The 21,270-nt window shown below is 38.3% G+C and overlaps 3 protein-coding genes across 4 annotated transcripts; 2 read left to right on the top strand and 1 right to left on the bottom strand.

Annotated features, from left to right (window-relative positions):
• Nucleotides 1-1,370: 1,370 nt before the first annotated feature.
• Nucleotides 1,371-9,327, bottom strand: LOC113162147 (PRELI domain-containing protein 1, mitochondrial-like). The gene is made up of 6 exons (XM_026360172.1): nucleotides 9,223-9,327; nucleotides 7,882-8,088; nucleotides 6,848-7,073; nucleotides 6,264-6,377; nucleotides 5,763-5,841; nucleotides 1,371-2,347 (listed from the first exon to the last, which is right to left on the bottom strand). Exons 2-6 carry the CDS (start codon nucleotides 7,971-7,973, stop codon nucleotides 2,226-2,228), a joined length of 633 nt encoding a protein of 210 aa, XP_026215957.1. The 5' UTR covers nucleotides 7,974-8,088; nucleotides 9,223-9,327; the 3' UTR covers nucleotides 1,371-2,225.
• A 2,565-nt stretch (nucleotides 9,328-11,892) lies between these two features.
• ndufb6 (NADH:ubiquinone oxidoreductase subunit B) lies at nucleotides 11,893-14,316 on the top strand. Its single transcript, XM_026358789.1, has 4 exons — nucleotides 11,893-12,169; nucleotides 13,301-13,393; nucleotides 13,864-13,908; nucleotides 14,175-14,316. Exons 1-4 carry the CDS (start codon nucleotides 11,990-11,992, stop codon nucleotides 14,238-14,240), a joined length of 384 nt encoding a protein of 127 aa, XP_026214574.1. The 5' UTR covers nucleotides 11,893-11,989; the 3' UTR covers nucleotides 14,241-14,316.
• Nucleotides 14,317-15,004: 688 nt separating this feature from the next.
• Nucleotides 15,005-20,694, top strand: toporsa (topoisomerase I binding, arginine/serine-rich a). 2 transcript variants are annotated; one of them, XM_026360697.1, is made up of 4 exons: nucleotides 15,005-15,178; nucleotides 16,382-18,755; nucleotides 19,697-19,740; nucleotides 20,557-20,694. In XM_026360697.1, exons 2-4 carry the CDS (start codon nucleotides 16,385-16,387, stop codon nucleotides 20,599-20,601), a joined length of 2,460 nt encoding a protein of 819 aa, XP_026216482.1. In that variant the 5' UTR covers nucleotides 15,005-15,178; nucleotides 16,382-16,384; the 3' UTR covers nucleotides 20,602-20,694. The 2 variants fall into 2 exon arrangements, with proteins under 2 accessions (XP_026216482.1, XP_026216483.1); XM_026360698.1 differs by lacking the exon at nucleotides 19,697-19,740.
• Nucleotides 20,695-21,270: the final 576 nt, after the last annotated feature.

Genomic DNA, 21,270 nt, shown 5'->3' with positions numbered 1-21,270 from the left:
AGACCTGTGAATATGTTCCTTTTTAGCAGATATGTAATATGCATCCAGAAGATGTTATATAAGTTCCTTTTTTTTTTGTTTTGTGTGTGAGCGAGTGCGTGTACACGAGTACCTGGTGCTGGCTACATTTCAGCAAACACTTGAAGGTATTGTGTATTATCTCATTGTAATATAATTAAAATGTTTTATAAATAAAGCTGCTACTGTCTCATTATTGCCTGTCAAAGGGGATGGAGGGGGTGGAATAGAGCAGTGTGACAAACTTCAAGTGAACAAAGCAGCAGGAATATGCAGATAAAGATGTTGAAATGTTATGAGCTTCCTGTTTGGTTTGTGCAGCTGTGAAACTGTAATCTCTATTCTGGAATAATAACTAGTTTTTAAAGGTCAGAGTTCAGGTTTCATCACTGTTAGAACAGAGAAACAGTAACTAAAGCAATCAAGGAAGAGACAAATTTAAATCAATAATAAATAACTAGATATCTTTTATTCAAGTTCAGTTAGACAAATACAAATACATCACCCACTGGGCTTAGAAATGCACATCTGAGGTGAAAAAGGTTTTTGGATATGTTGGAAAACATCCAAAAAAAAAAAAAAAAACAAAGATTTCTATTTTTGTTTTTACATATTTTAATTATATCTTCCTATCTGGCTTCACATAGTCAAGAACTAATGTCACAAATGCTTAATGCTAAATGATCCTTCAAATACATCACTTAATTATTTTTTAATTCAAGTCTTGCAACAGAAAAAAAAGTCAGTCAATTCCACCTTACATGGAATGCAATCACTTATTTTTTTTCTGATATAGTCACTACAGGCAGGCTGAAATCGATTGAGGCATTCATACAGTTAAAGGCTAATAACATTATATAGTTACTCTAAGCATGACGATGAGGAAGCAGCTGATTTTGTCTTTTGTATATAATATATAAGTCACTTTGGTAACTTGTAATCAGCAGTGGTGCAGTATAGGCCATGCTACACTAACACTTCTATTTAGGTGTATAATATTACAGAATACATGGTGTGTAGACTGTAGTAATGCCTACTGTGTGCTAATGTGTTTAAGTGAAAATGGTCAGTTTATTACAATCTTAAACCTAGAGAAGGTCGAAACAAAGAAGAAAGGAGAAATCTTAAGAAAAAGGAACCGTTTTCAATGAAGTTTTACTTAAACCTCCTCCTGTGTGCTCAGGAAATCATATGAAAGTAAACCTACCCACAGTCCCAGTGTTAAAATTTGGTATATTGTGAACTTCAGGCTGAACCAACACCTAAAGTACAACAATATACAGGGGGAAGAACAGCTACATGGATCTAAGAACTGTTCTAATGTTTCCTTCAAGCCTTTTTTCCTCAAGGCATGCTTCACATCAACAGGTGCTTCACACAGCTTATGTCCATTTACAATCTTTAGCGCAAATGCTTCAATGATGTATTTAATATAGAGAAGAACAATATATTGATTTGTTTTTTGGAAAACAGACTGTGTTTGTTCTGTCTTAAATGAATATCAAACAAATTTTAAGATTAGTTTATACATAAACACAGATAAACTGGTGAACTTGTATCAGAAAAAGGTACTGTGCAGGAAATGCACATAGAAAAGAAAAGCACACGTACTGATTATCGATTGAAAGGATTGTGGTCACTTGGAAATGTCTTTGTTTTGCATGAACACGCAAGTTTTCAGCTGTGCTGACATATTTACAAAGAGGTTTTCTAATGATCAATTAGAATGATAAACTTTCATTAGCAAACACATGTAAAAATTAAATGCAGCTTCCAGATATGGTGTAAATTTACATGAACAACGTCTTCACTGTAATTTTATTCGATATGTTGTCTTTTAAAAACGAAAAAAGACATTTTTCAGTAACCCCCAAACTTCGCTAAATGGTTCCCTCGTCTTTTCCAGTAGATGCATTTACACCTGATGTAATTACAGCATTAAAATATGCAGCTATTCTGCAATTTAACACAAAGGCAGGAGGTTTAATACAAAGGACAAAAACCTGAGATCTAATCAAAGCAGAAAAAGAAATAGCAAAGACAAAGAGCTGAGAACAGAGAGAAAAAAGTAGTCAAGTAAAAGTATAATCTGACAGAGGATAGTTCACATGTTGTAAGATCCCAGCAACCATTTAGTCTAGGTGAGAAGATCCAGAGGAACTGTGCTGAGTTCACGTCACCTGTGCTGTTCTTCACACATGCTCCTGTTAGACGTAGTGCTGGGGTTTCTTGGGAACAGCTGCAGCTGAGGCCAGGCTCTTGGCTGCCTCCCTGGCCTTCTCCGACGCATCCTTTACTGTGTCCCTGAGCAGCCGCTGGGGCGTCTCTCCTGCAAAACCAGAGTCCAGAAAGAGACAGACGGACAACGGACAGGCAGAGAATAAGTAGTTGGCTTCCTGAAACAGCTACAGTGATACTTTTTTATGTTTTCTTTAGCTTTGACGGCACACATTCACCATGGCATCGTTTCGAGAAGTTTCTGCAATGTCACAACATTTATTCCCATCCAGAGTTGCATTAATGTTTTTGCCAAGATATAATATAATTTGACCCTTCTGAAACAGATCTTCTTACGACCACAGGATGTGTATTCTGACATGGTTGTTTAAAAAAATGAGAAGCTACTCACTCTGTCTCATCTAGCACTCAATAACTTATTAAAAAGATTAGATGAATGATATATTTAAATGAACCTGTTACCACACACTGTATAAAAAAAAGGTATTGTCATAACTCTTGTCTCACTCAGTCACATTTGGACACTGGACATGGGTCTTGCCTTACAAATGACTAATTAAGGAGTAACTTTTTGGTTGTGTAGGTTAACTTGCAACAAAAGGGAAAGCAGCTGCTGAAGTGATGTGGGGATCCTAATATGTATTTTACAATTACAATCGGGAGAGTTTGAGTTTTCAAACAATGCATAATTTGTCAAAGTTGTATGAAGTCAGTCAGACTGGGGACAAACCAAAACACTAAAGTAACGCTACAAAGGTCGAAGCTACATGAGAACATGACTCCAACAATTCTTCTGCGATTAGTTCGACAGGTGCATGAAATGAGCTTCATATACTGACAAAATATATAATATACTGCAAAATGGAAAAGTGACAAAAAAAGACACCAAAGTCTTTACTGCTGAAATAACCGTCTCACACTGGATCCTGATCTGTGGGTTTCAAAATCTGTTTGTGTTTTACCTTACCTTACTGTGAGCAAACTTAAAGTACCTCACATGAGAACAACCAGACCTCCCTTAATTCTTAGATGAGACGGGAAGACATCAGAGCTGAACTGTTGCTTTTATACAAAGCAGGGGTTACTGTAGGAGTGTGGAAGAAATAAGAAGGGGACTGTGTACTCAGAGGAAGAAACCTCTCCACATGTCTGGAGGCTTACAATAACTGGAAGGAGAGGATTTGAGGAATTCATAGAGGCCATAAACAAAGCAAACAAACACTTGTTTACACTAAATGTTTTAAATAACAAACTGGTTTTCCTGTTCCCTGTGCCTCACTAAAGTCAGGTGATTTCTTTTGTGTGTTTTGCTTCACTCGTAGTGTCACTTTGTCTGAACCAGTGGCTCCACCAACTCCTTCTGAAAGTGAAAGGCGGCTAGTTGTAAATTCACTGCTTCTCTGAAAGCACCTAACAAAATTGTAAATCCACCTGCAGGCACTTTCATGATGCCAGTAGAGTTCAAGTATTTCCACAGCCTATGTTCTGCTGGTTGCTACTAATGTAAATTAACCTTCAATTGTTCAGATTCCTGTTCTGTTTCCTTCCTGAGCTTTATTTTATGCCAGTGTCTGGCTTCTCTCTCAATGAGCTGCTGAAATCTTAAGCTCAAACTATGTAAATCATATCTAGTGTTTACTATGAGGAACAGCTGATTAATGAGCTGGATGCTGACACAAACTGTGACATGAAGTCGAGAGAGCGTGTGTTCAGATAGGAAGTCCGTCAGTGACACTTCATTTTAGGATAGCAATGATTTAGTTCTTCGTGTCCGGTCATGCACTGGATCGAGCACAGTCACAGTGGGGAAACTGTTCTAGTTCGTACCAAGCATGAAAAGCATTAATTTCAGATTTGCTGATAGTAAAGTTACACGGACCCAGGTGCTCTGCATGAAATCACAGCATTACCTAAATCCATCTTGCAAGTGACACTGTTCTCTCCAGCCTTCCTTGTTCACCCCCAACTTGTCCAGTCAGAGAAGAAATGTTTTGACGCTGTGCTCCAAAATATATCAAACACAGCCAACAACCAGATAAATAACTTCTGACATGCCTCAAATTGTTATAAATAATCACTAAATCACTTCATGCCCCCTTTGTTCTACATTATCTTATCATTGCCTGTTCACTGTTTCCACGTAGTTATAGTCAATGTTTTTCCTCTGCTGTAAAATCATTTTAATGCAACTACAGTATAATGTGTGACATTTCATCTCTAAAGTCATAAAACATGAGTAAACAGTTACTGCATTGTAGTTTTGGAGAACTAAAATGGACCAGCTGTACTAAAACGTTATGAGCAGCATGTACAGTAGGTTTTGACATTAGGATCAACTAAACTATCTACCTCTATAGAGACACTAGGCTAACGTTTGAATCCCTTTTTCTAGTTTTACTAGTCAACAGTTTCTAGTCTTTGCTTTATAAAGTAAATACAGTATGAGTCTGAATACACAGTACACAAGGGAAACGAGTCGCTACCTCATCTACACAGTTTACTGTGTGAGGCTCACATGGCATCATGTGACAGCCCCGGGCAAAGGCCTGGGATGGCAGATGGATGCCCCACTGCTACAATACTTACCACAACGCTCAGCCTGATGCCAATCCCTGCAGTGCCATCAACAAAGGAGCAGTGGGACAGAATCACAACAATGGGAGAATGTCCTTTCAGACAACGGTACGCTGCATCAGCACAACACACAGTTTGTAGCACAACACAAACCTCGGTGGTCAGGGCCCGATGTCAAACAAGACACAACCTTTCCATGTAATGGCCCTCCCAGACACACGCTCATGATTAAAACTGACTTTTTTATTTTTTAATTTTGTTTATTCATTTGTTTTTGTTAAGAAAGTCAGATCTTTCTTTAAATCTTTTCTGAGTCTTGTAAAAGTGTTGCGATTAGATCAATTAGACAAATAGTCAATCAACAGTTATAGTCTGTTTTTTTGGCCCTGTGTTTGGTTTTTAGGTTTTTATTTTTTCAAATCACATTTTCAACAGTATTTTGTTTATGCAAAACTGAGAACCTAAATAGTTTTGGTCTGTGCCTAAATCTAGAAATCCAAACTGTTTGTCACTACAGTTTTCATGGTTTCATATCCTTCTGCAGTCACATGGTATCTCTAAGCAGCAGCAACAAGGACCTGAGGCTGCTTCTGGTGCTTAAATTAACCTCTTTCCTCAATAAACATGCATGAGTATATTTCTTGGTAAATCTGTGCAGTTCCTGCTAAATTATTACGACAAACTACTTACTAATAGTTAGTGAGAAGACTTAGCACAAATAAAAAAGGAAAATAGTTTTAGTGGGTCTGAGACGAGCAACAAGCAACCAGGATGTTTTGCCATAATATATACATAACCATTTGAAGAAAGTGTGCACAATGACTGACAGTCGTATAAGAGAATAAACGTCCCTACTCCTTTTAATAAGAGGCAACAGTTAAATGTCTTTGCTTTGCACTTTTCCCCTGACTCTGTTGGTGAAATGCACATACCCTGGAGGTTAGACAGTGCGTATTCCAGTCCTTTCATGGCCTTCACCTGGTTGCTCTTGAAGCGGGCCAATCCAAACTCCTGGGAAAAGACAGAACAGGAAATGACGTCTGCAAAACAGCACTTACTTAGGAGTCTCATTGTCTCTCTGGGGATTTAAAAAAAGCCTGGTATCTTCCATATCTAATATTAGCAATGTTAAGCTGACAAATGTTTGGCATAGATTGATCACTCATTTTGGCTCCCATGCTTCTGATGCCCACACTATAATCTATAAATCAAACTAAAGACTTGAAAATAAAACTTTAGATCCTACTTTATGGTAATAACTTTAAGTGTACTTAGCTATTATCCTACTACACTGTACTGATTCAGTCACATCTGACTTATATAAAGAACATGATGGATCTTAGTGAATGAAGTGAGACAAACATTTGGCAGAAAAATATGATGAAAATTATCCAGAGTATCTTCTCCTCCGAACACTGCAGGAGTAAATGTACCTGAATAGGTCTGGAAAAGCCGTAGACATTAGAGGATATCCATGCTTCCCGTTTTAGCTGGGTTGTGGCTGGCTGCTCCACCGAATCTTGGAAAATACAACGTTCTTCAACTGACTAATAGACAGAGAATAATAATAACAACAGATTAAAACTTGTCACACTATTTAGGAACAGAAGTAAATCAATTGAATAAAGGGTTACGGTGTAAAGTACAGTACACCTTAAAGTTTAATAATGTACAAGTCCTGTGAGGATGATTCCTCTGCCGAACTGTAATGACTATAAATTCAGGAAATTAATTTGTTATTTCAGATCTGACATTTCTGGCACAAATGCACCTACAGCAAATGAGGAAGGGAAACCATCTGGCAACACTCTATGCAGTTTAATTTAAAGTGCTATGCTATAGTTTCTTGTATTTAAATATTTGTAGATATTTTTTTCTCTTTGTTTTTAAAAGCTCTTCTTGAGCTTGTTTCTGTTCCCTCTACTGCAGTAAACATGGGAATTTCCCCACTGCGGGATTAAAAAATCTTATCTGTATACTGTAAATTACTTAAACAACAGAGAATCAGATGCTTCACCATAAGAGTTGTGTGGTTGAGGTTCCAGGTATAGGTGGTCAGACTCCTGTTGACAGGGTCCACGATGGAGTCCTCTATGATGTACACAAAACGAGACATGCCAGAGGGGAAGAACCGCTCTGCCCAGCGAGGAAGCCGGTTGGTCTTCTTCAGAAGGCGTCTGGTGAGGAGCCGGTGGTCCACAGTTACCTCTCGATATACAACATCCTCTGTGAGAACATGGGTGCTGGTTGATAGAAAAACACAAGCAGATTGTTACTGTTAACTTGTACTAGTTACTAGTAATAGTATATTAGTATAATTTGTATTTTGATGTTGTTATTGCAGAATAAAGATATTTCAAGTCCTTGATGTTGTTACCAAAAGTCATAATAGGCCTGCAAACAAAACAGGCTGACTGTTCTCACTCACACAACTGCAAATTGACTAAACTTAGTTTTACTGCTCTCAGTTCTCTATTATTATAACTATGACCAAGGTTTTTTTTTTTTTTTAGCTGTAGGTTAATAAACACAAGGCCATGCACATTCAATACCTTCATCAGACTCAAGAAATACAGTACAATTGAACAATATGATAAACGTTATCCATGCTAAATAATTACACAAGATCTCTGCATGTCTCCAATAGAAATCCATCTCAATGACTCTCTCTTTTTTTTTTTTTTCTTTTACATTTATTTCCTTTATAATGATATCATTCATATTTCACACAAAGCACTGACATAAAATGTGAACTCATATTCCTGGAAATGGTTGCACTTCAGTGTAGCATGTACAAAATAATACTAAAAGCAGATACAAAAATAATAATAATTTGTCGGTGAAGATTCTCAGTCGTCCAGGGGAAGTTATCTGGAAGTTGAGGCATGGCAACTGGACTTTCTTCTTGTTAGGTTTGTCATGCATATATCAACATAAAAGTAAGCATGTTTAATTGCAGGTTCTTGATTTTAAAATGTCAAAGAACATGCCAAAACTGCTAAAATATCTTGAAAGGTGTGAAGACATTTATAGCAACTTCATGCTACATACCTGAACGGGTTAGGGTACCTCTGCCAAAAAGCAGAGACAACATGGTCCCATGTGCTCCTAATGTCGGTGTTATTACAGAAATACTTGACCATTCTTCTCTTGATGATGTGCAGGATGGTCAGAAACCCAAAACCTGAGGTTCCTAACTGTGAGTGCACAAAATAGTGAAAACTTGGATGCTGACTCCATCCAAAGTCTGGCACAGTCCTGCAAAAGTGAACAGAACAGAACAACACACCAAGAAAGGCAATGTTTACAAATTATGAGTGTACTTTGAAATGCAATATAACATTGTGTGTCTGTGTGTGTGTGTGTGTGTGTATATATATATATATATATATATATATATATATATATATATATGTGTGTGTGTGTGTGTGTGTGTGTGTGTGTGTGTGTGTGTGTATAGTACAATAGTTTAAATGCAATATATATACATAAACATCACATATTCATCAACAGATGTATCTAACCATCAATGCTGTGCTCACTGTGTGCCAACCACAAGACTACCTATGTACAGCATATAGTTCAAAGAGAAACTTAAATGTACATATATGTGGCAGATATTATCTATTAATTATTCATTGTTGTTTATGTCTGCTTGCCTGCGTGTAGTAACATTATGTTATGGTATGTCTTTATTTCTAATATTACAATTGGTCTTGGCACTACATTTAATGTTGACAGCTAATACTTCTCAAATGTCCACACTTGGCTCTAATTCAAAGTACTGCAATGAATAATGTATATTTTTGAACAGGCTGTGCTCACAATGTGCTTAACGAGTTTTCTTAACTAAATAACAGAGGATCCTTGAGTTTAAAAAGATGCAGAGCCTTATGCAAAATAACAGTATAGTGCAAACATCTCACCATGTGATAGACAGTTGCAACCACATTCACGAAAGGTGCAACGCTAATTATTCAGCTTAACACTAACTTACACAAATCATAACAGAATATTACCGTAACACTGAGTTATACTGCTAGATAAGGTTGTTTACTCAATGGCTATCGTTAACGTTACTGCTAACAATATGTTGCTAGCTAACACCTAGCTAATTACATTAATCATATTATATTAGCTATTTCTGTGCAGAAAACAACCTAAAACAGTTTAGCGCCTAACAGTTAACGATGACAGCGAAACCGGGCCAGTTCTTTTAAAGCTCATCCAGGTTTCCCCAGCGCTGACAGCTAGCTTACCGAAACAACACCTCAACTTAGCCACAGTAAGTTTAACCTTAGCTACCTAGCTAGCTGGACTTAGAGCTTACGTTAGATAAAGAGTAACTGCAATTTAAAACTGTACTGAAAACAAACAAACTCTTAAACCTACCTGAAATCAATCTAATGAAATGTTTCTTGCGGCCCTAGCCCACATTTAGCTAACGTTAGCTAATAACATCCATTACGCTACATGTGACAGACACGGGAGCAGAGGGACCGGCAGTATTACAATCATACAACTTCCGGTCAAGATTTCAAAGTAAAGGCCTCGTTAACAAATAAATACATAAAAAATAATACTACTATTATGAGACAATATAGAGATGGGCGACAAATGAAAGGAAAAGGCTGAAAAATAAATGCATCCTTCCACAACCATATTTACATATGCACAGTGAACTAGTGCACTGACTCCATTGACGAATGTCAGTGCAGGACATGATCACTGTGTCAGCAGCAGCACCAGAGAAGGATATTGTAGTATGGTTGTAGTGAAAAAGACACTCAAAACAAAGATGAATGTACATTTGAGATTCTGAAACCAAATGTGCTGGTCTACAGGGATGTTGAAAAAAAGTGATATGATCAGATAACCTTCAATATTCTAAACAAGTGGGAAAGTGGGAAGACAGTGGTAGGAATGCTTGCCCCCTACAGCAAAGCTACAGCCGTACGGGAGATATTGGCCAAATGATATAATTACATACTGGTTGGACAGTATGTAATGCCAGACAGTACATATCAGTGCTACTAAAAGGTGTCTTATCCAAGGACACCTCAACAAGTAGCCAGGGGTAACTAGGAACCAGCTTTGTAGACAACTGCTCTATAACCTGAGCTACTGCCGCCCCAAATGTTTGAAATAGCACTCTCCACCACCTTCATCAGCACCTAATGAGCTTATGGAAGAATGGAGTTTCATTCCTCCACTAGAGGCACAGGTGGCAGGAGCATCAGTGACAGACTGTTCAACTGGTTAGCCTCTTGGTAGGCAGGTGGCCTGATTGTGCTAGTTGTAGCCATTGTGTTGAGCAGCAAAGACACCAGGTTTCTGGCTGCTGATTCCAGTAAAACCTGGGCCTCTGTTCAAATTAATACAGGTCTCTGCACTGGCTATCTGTAGCTGCCTGCATCAGGTTTAAAGCCCTGACTCTTGCCTACAAAGTGGTCAACTCCACCGCACCGGCCTACCTGAACTCCTTCCCAGGTCTACAATCCCTCTCACCCACTGCACTCTTTCGAACCTTTCCCTGCACTTGAATATTTCTCTGCACTTAAAACCTTTAGTTAAAAACAAAAACAAACAAACTTGCACTTAGACCCTATGCAACTGAAACAGCCCTTCTTAGAGCACTTCACTTTAAAGTTCTTCCCCTTAGCTTAGATATTTCCCTTGCTTTTTACCTCAATTGTAAGTCGCTTTGGATTAAAGCGTCTGCCAAATAATTAAATGTAAATGTTAATAAAATATCTGAATATCCTGTCACACAAACGTGCAGTAATCCACAACACAGGATCTTCTTCCGGGATTTACTTTTTCTATTCCCGCGGCACACACAGCTGACCAATAAGCGGAGAGAACGTTCTCGCGTGGTTTGACGTTACGTACGTCGTTACGTGACGAGTTTTCTCAAAACGCTCCAAGTTTACAAACTCATGACTAAAGTAAACACACTACGGTGTGAAAAGTGGTCCAAAAGACGAGAAAGTAAATCACCTAAATCACTTCAAAACTAAATGAGATGTAGTCCATTTGCTGTTTCAAATAATTACATACAATTAGCCAGGTAGGACTGAACCTGAGGGAGAAACGATGACGTTTTTTTACGATTGTTTATAGTGCATTGTGACATCATCAGTGATGTCATGTGAACGTTTCTCAGTACCTCAGGGAGGTTTTAAATAGAGGCTCATTGCAACCAGGAAGTAATTTTCTTACAATGCCCTGTCACGGTACCAGGTTTGCTTATCGGCCTGCTCGCAGACGCAGGAGACCTGCAAAGTCCACTGCAGCTCGCAGACGCAGGCGAAGTGCCAGGCGCAGACGCTAAGCAGCGGAATAAACATGGACATCTTGCATTAAAATGGGAGTGCACTGGACTAATTGTTTTTAGACACCCACATATTTTACTGCATATTCTTTTTTAAACCAACACCACATAATAAGGTTGGTGTTACATCAGCTCAAATAAGGAGTGAAGAGCATCTGTTAACATACTTTGTATTGCACTTCCATAAAGCTGTGATTTATCATATCTGCCTGAATAACTTCCCCAAGCTCATGGAGAGCCACAGAAAACATATACAACTGTTATAATAACACTCAATAAACGGAGTTTGATGTATACAACCAACCCCCCAGCCCCCATTGTGGTTTTCTCCCTCTGGTGTCTAAGCTGAGCACTAACATAACAAAATTGAGTAAAATATTGAAATGTTGAGAGAAAGATCAATAGTACAGCTAGTCAGAATGCTGATTACTGATGATGTGTGGCTCGAATCTGCAAAACATTGTGTCATAAATGGTCATAATCGAAAAAACGCTGTCTTAACCTTGCAAGTTGTCTGAATCCACTAATGCGAAATTATAAACAAACCTGCACTAACCATACCATACAGTTTGAGAGGCTTCTGTCATTCTTCCAACATAACATTTTCACGGTTTTTATGATTCAACAAGGATAACAACTATAACGATAAATAAATAGCATGCCTCACATTATATTCCGGTGCAGTAGGTGTCGCACTACAATGAGTTGAACAGTCCAACGTTTCCGCTTCCTCTCCTTCTTCGTTGGTGCACTTGCCTGCAAAGGGAAGTGTCCTCCATGGTGTCATTGTAGGTCCTTTTGAGGTTGAAAATTCAGAAATAAGCAATGTCTGGGTACACGCCAGACGAGAAACTCCGTTTCGAGCAGCTTACAAAGCTCCGAAGGCAGTGGCTGAAGGACCAGGAGCTCAGCCCAAGGGAGCCCGTGATACAAGCTAAGCCTCTCGGCCCCGTCGCCAAATTTTGGGAAGCCTTTCTGAAGCCCCAGAGCCTGTGGAGGCTTTACGTGAGTCCTCGTAGCACTGCTAAGGCTAATAGGATACCATGCTACCATAACAAGCACGTCCGTGTACAGTGTATTTACACGCGAAGTATCAGGAAGCTAATTAACGTCCGTATTATCGAAGCTAACTCTGCGCTGCAGCGCGATAACGTTACAGCTGAGGAGTCAACGTGGTGACAGGTTTCTTTACTGTGCAGGCTTGTTTATGTCGCTGTAACAAACTAGCCTTCACAAATAAATTCAGTATTTATATTTTTGCTGTCTAATATTAACTTGTACTCATTGGTTTGTATTTATTATGTTGACTTTATCGTTTTAGTTATTTTGGTAGCGTAAAGGAGAAAGTGAGGTATGAACATTGAATATTTCTTACTTTTATGCCAGCATTGTGGCCTGTGACTCAGTTTGTGTAAAGCACTGTCTAACATTTGCACTGTATTGTGTTAACCTGTTTAAAGTTAAAGTTCAAAGGCTCTGTGGGGGCCGTAATCATTTCCTCCAGGACACCTTGTACTTCTTGTCTGTGAACATCATTCTTTGTGACTTGTCTGGGTTTGTTGTCATGCTGCAGATACTCTCAGAGTATATCGCAATGGATAAGAATGTAAACACCAAGATTTCATTTGCATTGTGCACAGTACTGTATGTGAGAAAAACTTGAAATTGGGTATGCTACAGACTCTAATGGTCTGATATTCCTTTGTTTATCTTCTCTAACAGGTTTAAATTAAGTTAATTATTAGGGAAACATCAATTTACTAGTAAATATCTTTGAGGGCTTTACACTTGGAGCAACATATGAGACCCTTAGTTTAAGTTATCTATCATGGACAAATGGCAAACAATCAAAGCTTCTTTTTCAATGTTTGTTTCAATGATATATCATATTTCGTTGACATCTGGTCCCAACAAAATTAAAAACTAGACTGAACCTGAGCTAAAGTCGGGCCACAGTGATATAACAATGATATACGAGCCCTTCGAGAGACAAGTGACTTTGTTATGAATTGAATTTAAGGCAGCCGTGGCTCATTGGAAATATGTGTTGCTTGTTTGTAGCAGTCAAATAAACACTCTGATTTGTCATATACTTTTATCAATATTTACCTGCTTCTAATGTTTATCTCCTGACAGACCTATAAAGCATACAGAGGTGGGGTTTTCACATTAACACGGCTGTTGATACCCGCTTGGATTGTTCACTACTGTGTGAAATACCATATTGCTGTAAGTCAACTGAAATGCTCAACATGATTTGATGATTTGTGGTATTAGTAAAGAACCATATGCAGGACATAGACCAAGCTAAATATGATTTACATATCTGGTGTACAAAATTTCATTATAAACATTATTTCTACACGTCTCTAATTAGCTGAATTTTGTATTTAGTTGTATATCTCTTGCAGGGACATTTCTATTAGAAATGTGCATACGTGAAAATCTTCACATTTTATGTACCTAAAGTGGTAATTAGTTTTTTTTTTATGTAGCATGAAGTGACTTACTAAAAAAGCAAGATAACTTTAGAAAAACTTTACTTTAATCTGTTTTTTATTCTCTTTTGCATCTGACAAGCAAAGGCTGCATACATTACTCAGTTCATTACAGCCTTATTTCAGAAATGGAAAATTGAGTCATTTAACAATGTATTGATCACTGGGCCTGCTAAAAAAAAGTGTCATTGTGCTCTACAGCAAAGGCCATATGGAATTGTGGAAGTAAAACCCAAGCTGTTCCCAGTAAGTATGACTGTATAACTAAAAGTTTGTTTGTTCAGACATAATGCATTTCTTTATCTTTTAGTCATTTAACTTATAGTATATAAAGTTGTAAAAGGTAAAGCTTAAATTAGATTTTAACTTTCTTTACCAGTTCTAGGCAGATCTAAGTGTGCCACAGTCGTATCACATGCAAGCAAGATACTTTGACCTAGTCCTGGGATAGCTTAGAAATCTCCATGGGAAAAAAAATTGTAAAACCTTTTTAACCTTGTTTTTGTGCTTAGGGCGACACCATTCTGGAGACAGGCGAAGTTGTTCCAGATCTCCCCGAGACCCATGGTCACCACTAAAGTTGAAATATTTCAATAATTATCTTTAGTTTCTGCTGTAAAAACTGTGTATATGCCAATAAAATATTACAAATATTTTCATGAGTGTGGCTGATTTTACGAATTAAAATAATTACTGTGGACTTAACTTATGGTTTTGCTCAAGTGAGAGCTCACTGTCGGATCACACAAGTTTAAAGAGAAAATTGTTTAACCTTGGTTGGGACTTTCTTACCTGTAAATAATGAAATGTCTAATAGCACATGACTTGCATTTCAAAGCAGAATATTAGGATGACATGTATTGCAAGATAAAAGAACTTAATCTCTTGACAAAAAATATTTTGCATCAACTGATACACAACTGGTAAGGTTATTTTTTAAAATTTAGATGTATACAGACCAGAGAAAGAAAACTCGTGAGTGAAAGTGAGTGTCTCATAATTATTGAATTAATCCATATATGACTCAGATAATAATTCTGACATGCTTTAGATTTCTATAAAACCGGTTTGAGAACACGCATCCTAAAAATAGGACTCAGGGTAAAGTAGACTTTTATTTTGTCTATCTATTAACCGGAAGTGTGATTCTTATAGCTTACCGTAACTTCTATAAGATATCTAAAAGTAACATTTTAAAAGAGACACACATTTTAAAAGAGACACACTTTTTACCCAACTTTTTTTCTTATGATTTAATATATGTGTAAAGGATATATGGGTGTTTTCCCCCGCTAAATGCGAAGAAAGTGCTTTTATTTTGACAAACGGAAATAGTTTGAATTGAAACTCATGTAACAGCTACGTTAGAGGATGACATGAAAGAAGTGGTACGAAGCCAGGGTGTTGGTTTGTAAAAAGCTTCTCAGTAATGACAGTTATGTAGAAATCAGTGGGACTGTACAATACGAAGAGGAATCTTCACTTGTCAAGTGCGCACGTCCTTGTAAAATCCGAGGTAACGTTACACAACTTTCTTCAAACGTCCTAGTATACTAGCTGTAGAGGTCCTAGCCTAGAGAGCTAGCTTGATAGCATCTCAGCCTACTTAGCTAGCTATTTTGCTAACTTTAGCTAACCAAGTTTCGAGTTTTCAGTTTCTGTCTTTGGTATCATCGCTCTATTTATAACAGATTCATTTTATAATGTCAGCACTTAGATTCGACCTATTGCCAACTGTGTAACATCTCTGACGTTAAAATCCTTCGTACAAACAGGCGGCGCTGGTAGTAGTTGTAAGCTAACCCTCTAAGCTAACGTGCTAAGCTAACCAAGGGAAAACAGCTCAGTCGAGGGAAGGACGAAGTGGAGTATCGATCTAGTAGCGAGAGTATGTTTATCCCGATAATATTCATTGCGTACATATCTATCAAGATGAACGGCTAAAGAATACGATACAGGCTCTAATGTGTCCTGTTGGACTGTGCTAGTATATCTTCTTTACCCTATGTATCACGTAATAACAATACATAACACATTCTCAATGTTTCTCTATACAACAAGTGTTTTTACAAGGTATTTTAATCATAACGAGGTTACATAGGACACATTATGTTTGTAACTAGCTACTTGTAACGCTGCAAAGCAGGAATGTGTACCCGAGTGTATTTAATGTTGTTAGTGTAAAACAGTTAAGTATCTTTGGCGAGAAAGATTTTTTTGAAATGCAGAACCACATTTCATTGGTTGTAGTACTTTGTTGTGTACATTGTAGTTTAATAAAAAGAAAATGTTCATTACTACAAGAAACATTAAGAATGCCTAAATGAAGACTGTCCAACTGCCAAAACTGCAAAAAGTACACGCTGTGATATACATTCAGTTTTCAGAGATTTTGGGGACTTTAAATGGTTTGGTATATATTACTGAAGTAATAGTTGATATTTGCAATTTTGTATCTTCTTTACATTTGAAACATTCCCTTACAACAACACCACTAACGACGATCTCACTGTATCAACAAAAGCTGAGCATGTGAAAAATAAAAAGCTTAAGTTACAACTTTTTCAAGTAACACTATTTTCTATTTACTATGTTGTGCTATAGCAGTAAACTTAAATTTATAGGTCTGATTTTCAGGCTTTACAGCACTTTACAGGTTACACTATGACTGCTTTAACTTGAATTTCCAATTTCAACCCTCTTTTACTTATTATTTCAGATCATGTCAGCAATCAAGATTGCTCTGCAGCAGAGACAGAAGAATGGCAGAAGGAAAACCCCTGAATCAATGTCGGCAGATGTGTCACCAGATTCCAAGTGTCCCATCTGTTTGGACATATTTAACAACATTTCTTACCTGGATCTCTGCCTGCACAAGTTCTGTTTCCGCTGCATTCATGAGTGGTCCAAAAACAAAGCTGAGTGTCCTCTATGCAAACAGCCATTTCATTCAATCTATCACAGTATAAAATCAGAGCAAGACTTCAAGAAGTATGACCTGCAGCCATCAGATAATGGTTCCTTTGGAACTTTTGGTGGAGTACGGTTTAGATACCGCACAACTCTTACTGGAGCCCATCGACAGATGCAGAGGAGGACCTCCCAACCTCCAGACAATGGAGTAATGTTTGAAGCCTCAACAAACTCTCCCCAGCAGCCGCAGGACCGCTACATCCGGCGCATGATGATGAGGCTGATTGCCAGGAGGAGAGCTGCAAATGAAGGGAGGCCTGTGAACAGTATCAGAGAACCGGAAATGATAAACTTCAGGAGGGAACTGTACCGACGAGGGGTGAGGGTTCGAACTGTTCGAGATGGTGGCCGCTCTCGAGACACCTCAGCTGAGTTCTACAGAAGAAATCCTGCCTGCCTACATAGACTGATCCCCTGGCTAAAAAGAGAACTCACTGTGCTTTATGGGGCCCACGGCTCTTTGGTCAACATAGTTCAACACATCATCATGTCACGTATTACACGTTATGACGTGGAGGATGTAGCTATTCAGGAAGAACTTCGGCCATTTCTCCAGGGGCGCACTGAGCACTTTCTACATGAATTCATCAGCTTTGCAAAGTCCCCTTTTAATATGGAAGCCTATGACCAATATGCTGTCTACGAGTGTCCAGCCCCTTCCTCAAATGAAGACAGCAGCTCCAACTCATCTGTTATAGCTATTTCAGAGGATGAAGAACACTCAGTTGAGCCCCCAGGAGACCCCGCATCTACTCTGAGGCACTCTATGTGGGATGATGAGACACCTGGGCCATCGTATTCTACAACTGCAGAACAGAACAGGACAGAGCACCTGTCAGTCCTAAACACTGACTCAGATAGCAGTTTAGAAGAGGCAACACCAGAATTTCAGGCTTCTCCACAGCAGTTGAGCCCACCTAACCAAACAGAGGTAGCTCAGGGTGAAGTTAACAATGACGAGTGTTTGACTTCTGACAGTGATGACTGTATTATTGTAGGTTTTGTTAAGCCAACAGCAGAGAGGACCCCTGAGCTGGTTCAGCTCTCCTCTGACTCTGATGAATCTGCCAGTGAAGATAGTAAAGAAGTGCCTTTTTCTGCTCAGCACATTCGCTTCTCCAGTCTCAGTCCTCCAGCTTCACAGAATTGTGAATCAAATGGCACTGGACAGTCACAAAATGTAGAAACAGACCACTCTCGGTTACATTCAAAAAGGCCTAGCTCTTCAAAATCTAGCAGACACAAGACATCCAGTAAGTCGAACAGGGAGAAATCTAAGGAGAGGCACTGCTCAAAGGACAAAGACCACAAGAGACAGAGGAGGAGGACATCAAGAAGTAAAGATTGCAGGCACTCTAGCAGGAGCCCAGTGATGTCCCACAGTAGTGTCAGCACTGTATCCAAAGAAAGAGGTTATTCTTATTCCAGCAGCAGGGACATGTATTCAAAATATGCCAGTAATTATAAACAGAGGGACAGCGATCATAGCTATCAGTCATATAGCCATTATAGCCAAGAGAGAAGTGATAGTCGGGTGCATTATACAGAGAGGCAGTCCTACTATTACAGTAGTCAGAAGTACTCAGATAGGCTTTCATACTCCCGCTCCAGGAGCCGCAGCCGGGACTCATGGAGACGTGACAGGAGGCATTCACGATCTAGGAGTTTTTCCAGCAGTCACTCTCCTTCAGCAAAAAGGAAATCCCACCATGACAAGCCTGGTGGAAAGAGGAAATACAAAACAAGACATTTGGAGGAAGCGTCCAAAAACACTCCTTCCAACTCTCATCCTGAAGGTGACTCTTCCACATTATCAACAAAACACAAGAAAAAGAGCAAAGAGAAGCATCACAAAAAGTCCAAAGACCAATCAAAAAAGACTAGCAGGAGCCTCAGTGTGGAGCTTATCAATGAGGATGACTCGTATGAACGGAGCAAACGCCACCATAAGAAAAAGAAGAAACACAAGAAGAAAAGCAAGAGGCACAAAAGTAATGAACACAGAGAAAAGCATCCACCCAGTGTCATAACCATTGACAGTGACAGTGACAGTGACAGTGATTCTAATGCTGATGACAGTGTTACCCAGGCAAACGGCACTAATAAGGATAACCCTATAGGTAATACCACAGATAACCTAGAAGACCCCACTCGTCCGGACTCTGTGGCATAGTTATATAGAAGATCAGATTCCTACCGTATGAGCTGAAAATGCCATCCAGCAGTATTAAAGAGCAAAACAATGTTTTGGTATGTTTAAGGACACTAGACCTAGGATATGGTGAACACCCACATCTGTTTAAACAAGACTTTTAAGTATTTTCTAGTGTCACATCACTGGACACTAGCATATGTAACAGACACAAAAATTGCTCTTCAGCTGGGGGTGGTCATCATTGGATAAATTACTACTTTAGACATATATCATCTAGTTTTTGACTGTGCCAATTAACATGTAAAACTATGCCATTTTACATGCAACGTGCCACTATTAGTAAGGTAGAATTGAATAATTGAGAGTTGCACATCTTTTTCAAGCATCAATTCTAATTCTGAAAACTAATTTTCTGTAATGGGTGTATTTTATTTCCCATGTGCTCTCAGGTATAATGTTGATTACAGTGATTATGTTTTGTTATCATAAGTCAACTAAATTCTTGAGGAAACACAACATCTACCTTCTGTTTGTAGAATTTTACTTGCTCACAGATGGTGTTTGGATTTCAAAATGGGGTCTTTTTGTATTGAATTTTATTTAAAAATAAATTGAAATGGTTTTCTGTTTAGTTCCTTTGATGTTCTTTGTCATAAATTATATAAAATTAATGTCTTTGGGTTGTGCTACTAAACTATTATACAAAACAACAGTGGTCGATATGGGTTTATTTAATGACTGATGTCGCTCCTTAGAGAATGGTGAGGCTGTCTGATTTGTATGCTAATGTTTTTTTATTTCTTTCTCTTTTTGCCTCATATTAAATGAAGATAAAAATGATTAACCTAAATCTAACCTACCCCTAACCTACATTCTGTACTCTCCCTGAACGCCTCACTAGTGCAGCTGACAGGCAACATCGGACTTATGAGAGACTTTGCAGGCCTCAGGTAGCTGCTATTAAAATACATGGGAAATTTCGACGGATATGGGTTGATTGTTACTCTGAGAGTCTCTCTGATTATATGTATCTAGATATTGGCTTTTTGCTCATTTTTGTCGCAGGTATAAGTCAAGCATTGGCTCCAAGTTTTCATAGGGGTGGCCAGATGGGGCCAGTAAAATTCTAATGGTGGCACACAAAATCACTACAAAACTATACAGAATCATGTAATATAACTTTTTGTTCATAGCCTTCCAAAAGATAGATATGGACAGTAGCACTGAGCAGAAAGAACTTAACAAATAGTCTGTGCAGCTGTTAAAAAAGGTGGAAGATTTTGACAGAACTGAGCAGAAAACATGTTTAAAGAATGGAAAGGATCAATGCAATAAGAAAATAATAATACAATTATGTGTAGCTTAAGGTGTTACGCAATATGCAGTATTCAAATACAGACAATAGTCACAGGAGTTGCAATATTCAATACTCAAAACCATAATCCCAAACCACTGTAAAAATGCACATATCTTTAATTTTTTTTCTTCTTGTACTTGTCTCTGACTGTGGGATTAATAGAAAATCTATCTCATCTCATCTTACAGCAATACAATAAAATCAGAATTACAAATATTACAGTATATTAGTGTCACAACATAGAAAATAATACGTGTTTTGATAAAATAATCCGCATATTAAACTTAAACAACTATCCCCGTATCATAAATATATTTCTGTCATTTGTAACAAGCCCAACTGCTGAAAAATCTACTGTAAATCCGATGAGTTATTGCGATTTTAATTGTGGATAAACCTCTGCCTCTAGACCCACTCTTGCGGACTCCCTGATCCAACATGGCGGCCAAGGTGACGCATCAGAACCGACGGACAGAATCTCTGTTCAACAGACTAACGAGCCCCCCAGTACTGCCCCCACAGGCGGGGCCTGGAATTGAGGTTCCTCGACGTGAGTAAGCACCCCAGTTCCAACTGGTGGGAACAGGGCTGTAAAATTATTTTACTCATTATTTATTTATTCACTCGTGATTTTATTTATTAATTAAGTTTTGCATTAATGTATTAATTGGAGATTACTGTATAGTTTGAATGAAATGAATATGATTAATTAAAGAGAGGGTAGTTTCTCTGGGAAGGGGGCAGTGGGGTGACCAGCAATTTTCCAGGGGTTTTAATGTTCAAGATGCCCTCAGCGTAGAGGCAAGACGATATATTAGTGTAGAGAATACACCACGATATGCAGTATTGTTCAAAGTATTAAAGATTGTTAAAAGTAGTCTCTCTATGTAGGTTAAACACAACACAAAATGGACGATACAGTATTTTTGACAATCATCCATTTCATACACAATTAATACAATCATACAGAATATTGCGATATTTGATCTTTTTGATATTCTCTTACACCTGAACCTTGAAGATGTCACTATGGGCACTAAAGATCTAAGCTTGTATGTGATGTTTAGGAAGATATTTACCTTTCACAAAGTGGTGCTGCCTATAGCAATGCCTTTGAGGCATG

Source organism: Anabas testudineus, chromosome 1 (assembly GCF_900324465.2).
Source record: "Anabas testudineus chromosome 1, fAnaTes1.2, whole genome shotgun sequence".
In the NCBI taxonomy this organism is placed as follows: Eukaryota; Metazoa; Chordata; class Actinopteri; order Anabantiformes; family Anabantidae; genus Anabas; species Anabas testudineus.
The sequence above is the reverse complement of the archived record's forward strand: the minus strand, read 5'-3'. Positions and strand labels throughout refer to the sequence as shown.

Bases quoted from the DNA above. Each gene is read 5' to 3' on its own strand.
- ndufb6 (XM_026358789.1), top strand. From the start codon at position 11,990: ATGTCTGGGTACACGCCAGACGAGAAACTCCGTTTCGAGCAGCTTACA. The intron at 13,394-13,863 runs GTAAGTCAACTG...TGTGCTCTACAG, and splicing joins GTGTGAAATACCATATTGCT to CAAAGGCCATATGGAATTGT. The intron at 13,909-14,174 runs GTAAGTATGACT...TTTTGTGCTTAG, and splicing joins TAAAACCCAAGCTGTTCCCA to GGCGACACCATTCTGGAGAC.
- LOC113162147 (XM_026360172.1), bottom strand. From the start codon at position 7,973: ATGGTCAAGTATTTCTGTAATAACACCGACATTAGGAGCACATGGGAC. The intron at 6,378-6,847 runs GTGAAGCATCTG...TCTGTCTATTAG, and splicing joins TCAACCACACAACTCTTATG to TCAGTTGAAGAACGTTGTAT. The intron at 2,348-5,762 runs GTATGTGCATTT...CTGGTTTTGCAG, and splicing joins CGCACTGTCTAACCTCCAGG to GAGAGACGCCCCAGCGGCTG.
- toporsa (XM_026360697.1), top strand. From the start codon at position 16,385: ATGTCAGCAATCAAGATTGCTCTGCAGCAGAGACAGAAGAATGGCAGA. The intron at 18,756-19,696 runs GTAATACCACAG...TCACTAGTGCAG, and splicing joins TAATAAGGATAACCCTATAG to CTGACAGGCAACATCGGACT. The intron at 19,741-20,556 runs GTAGCTGCTATT...CTCTGCCTCTAG, and splicing joins AGAGACTTTGCAGGCCTCAG to ACCCACTCTTGCGGACTCCC.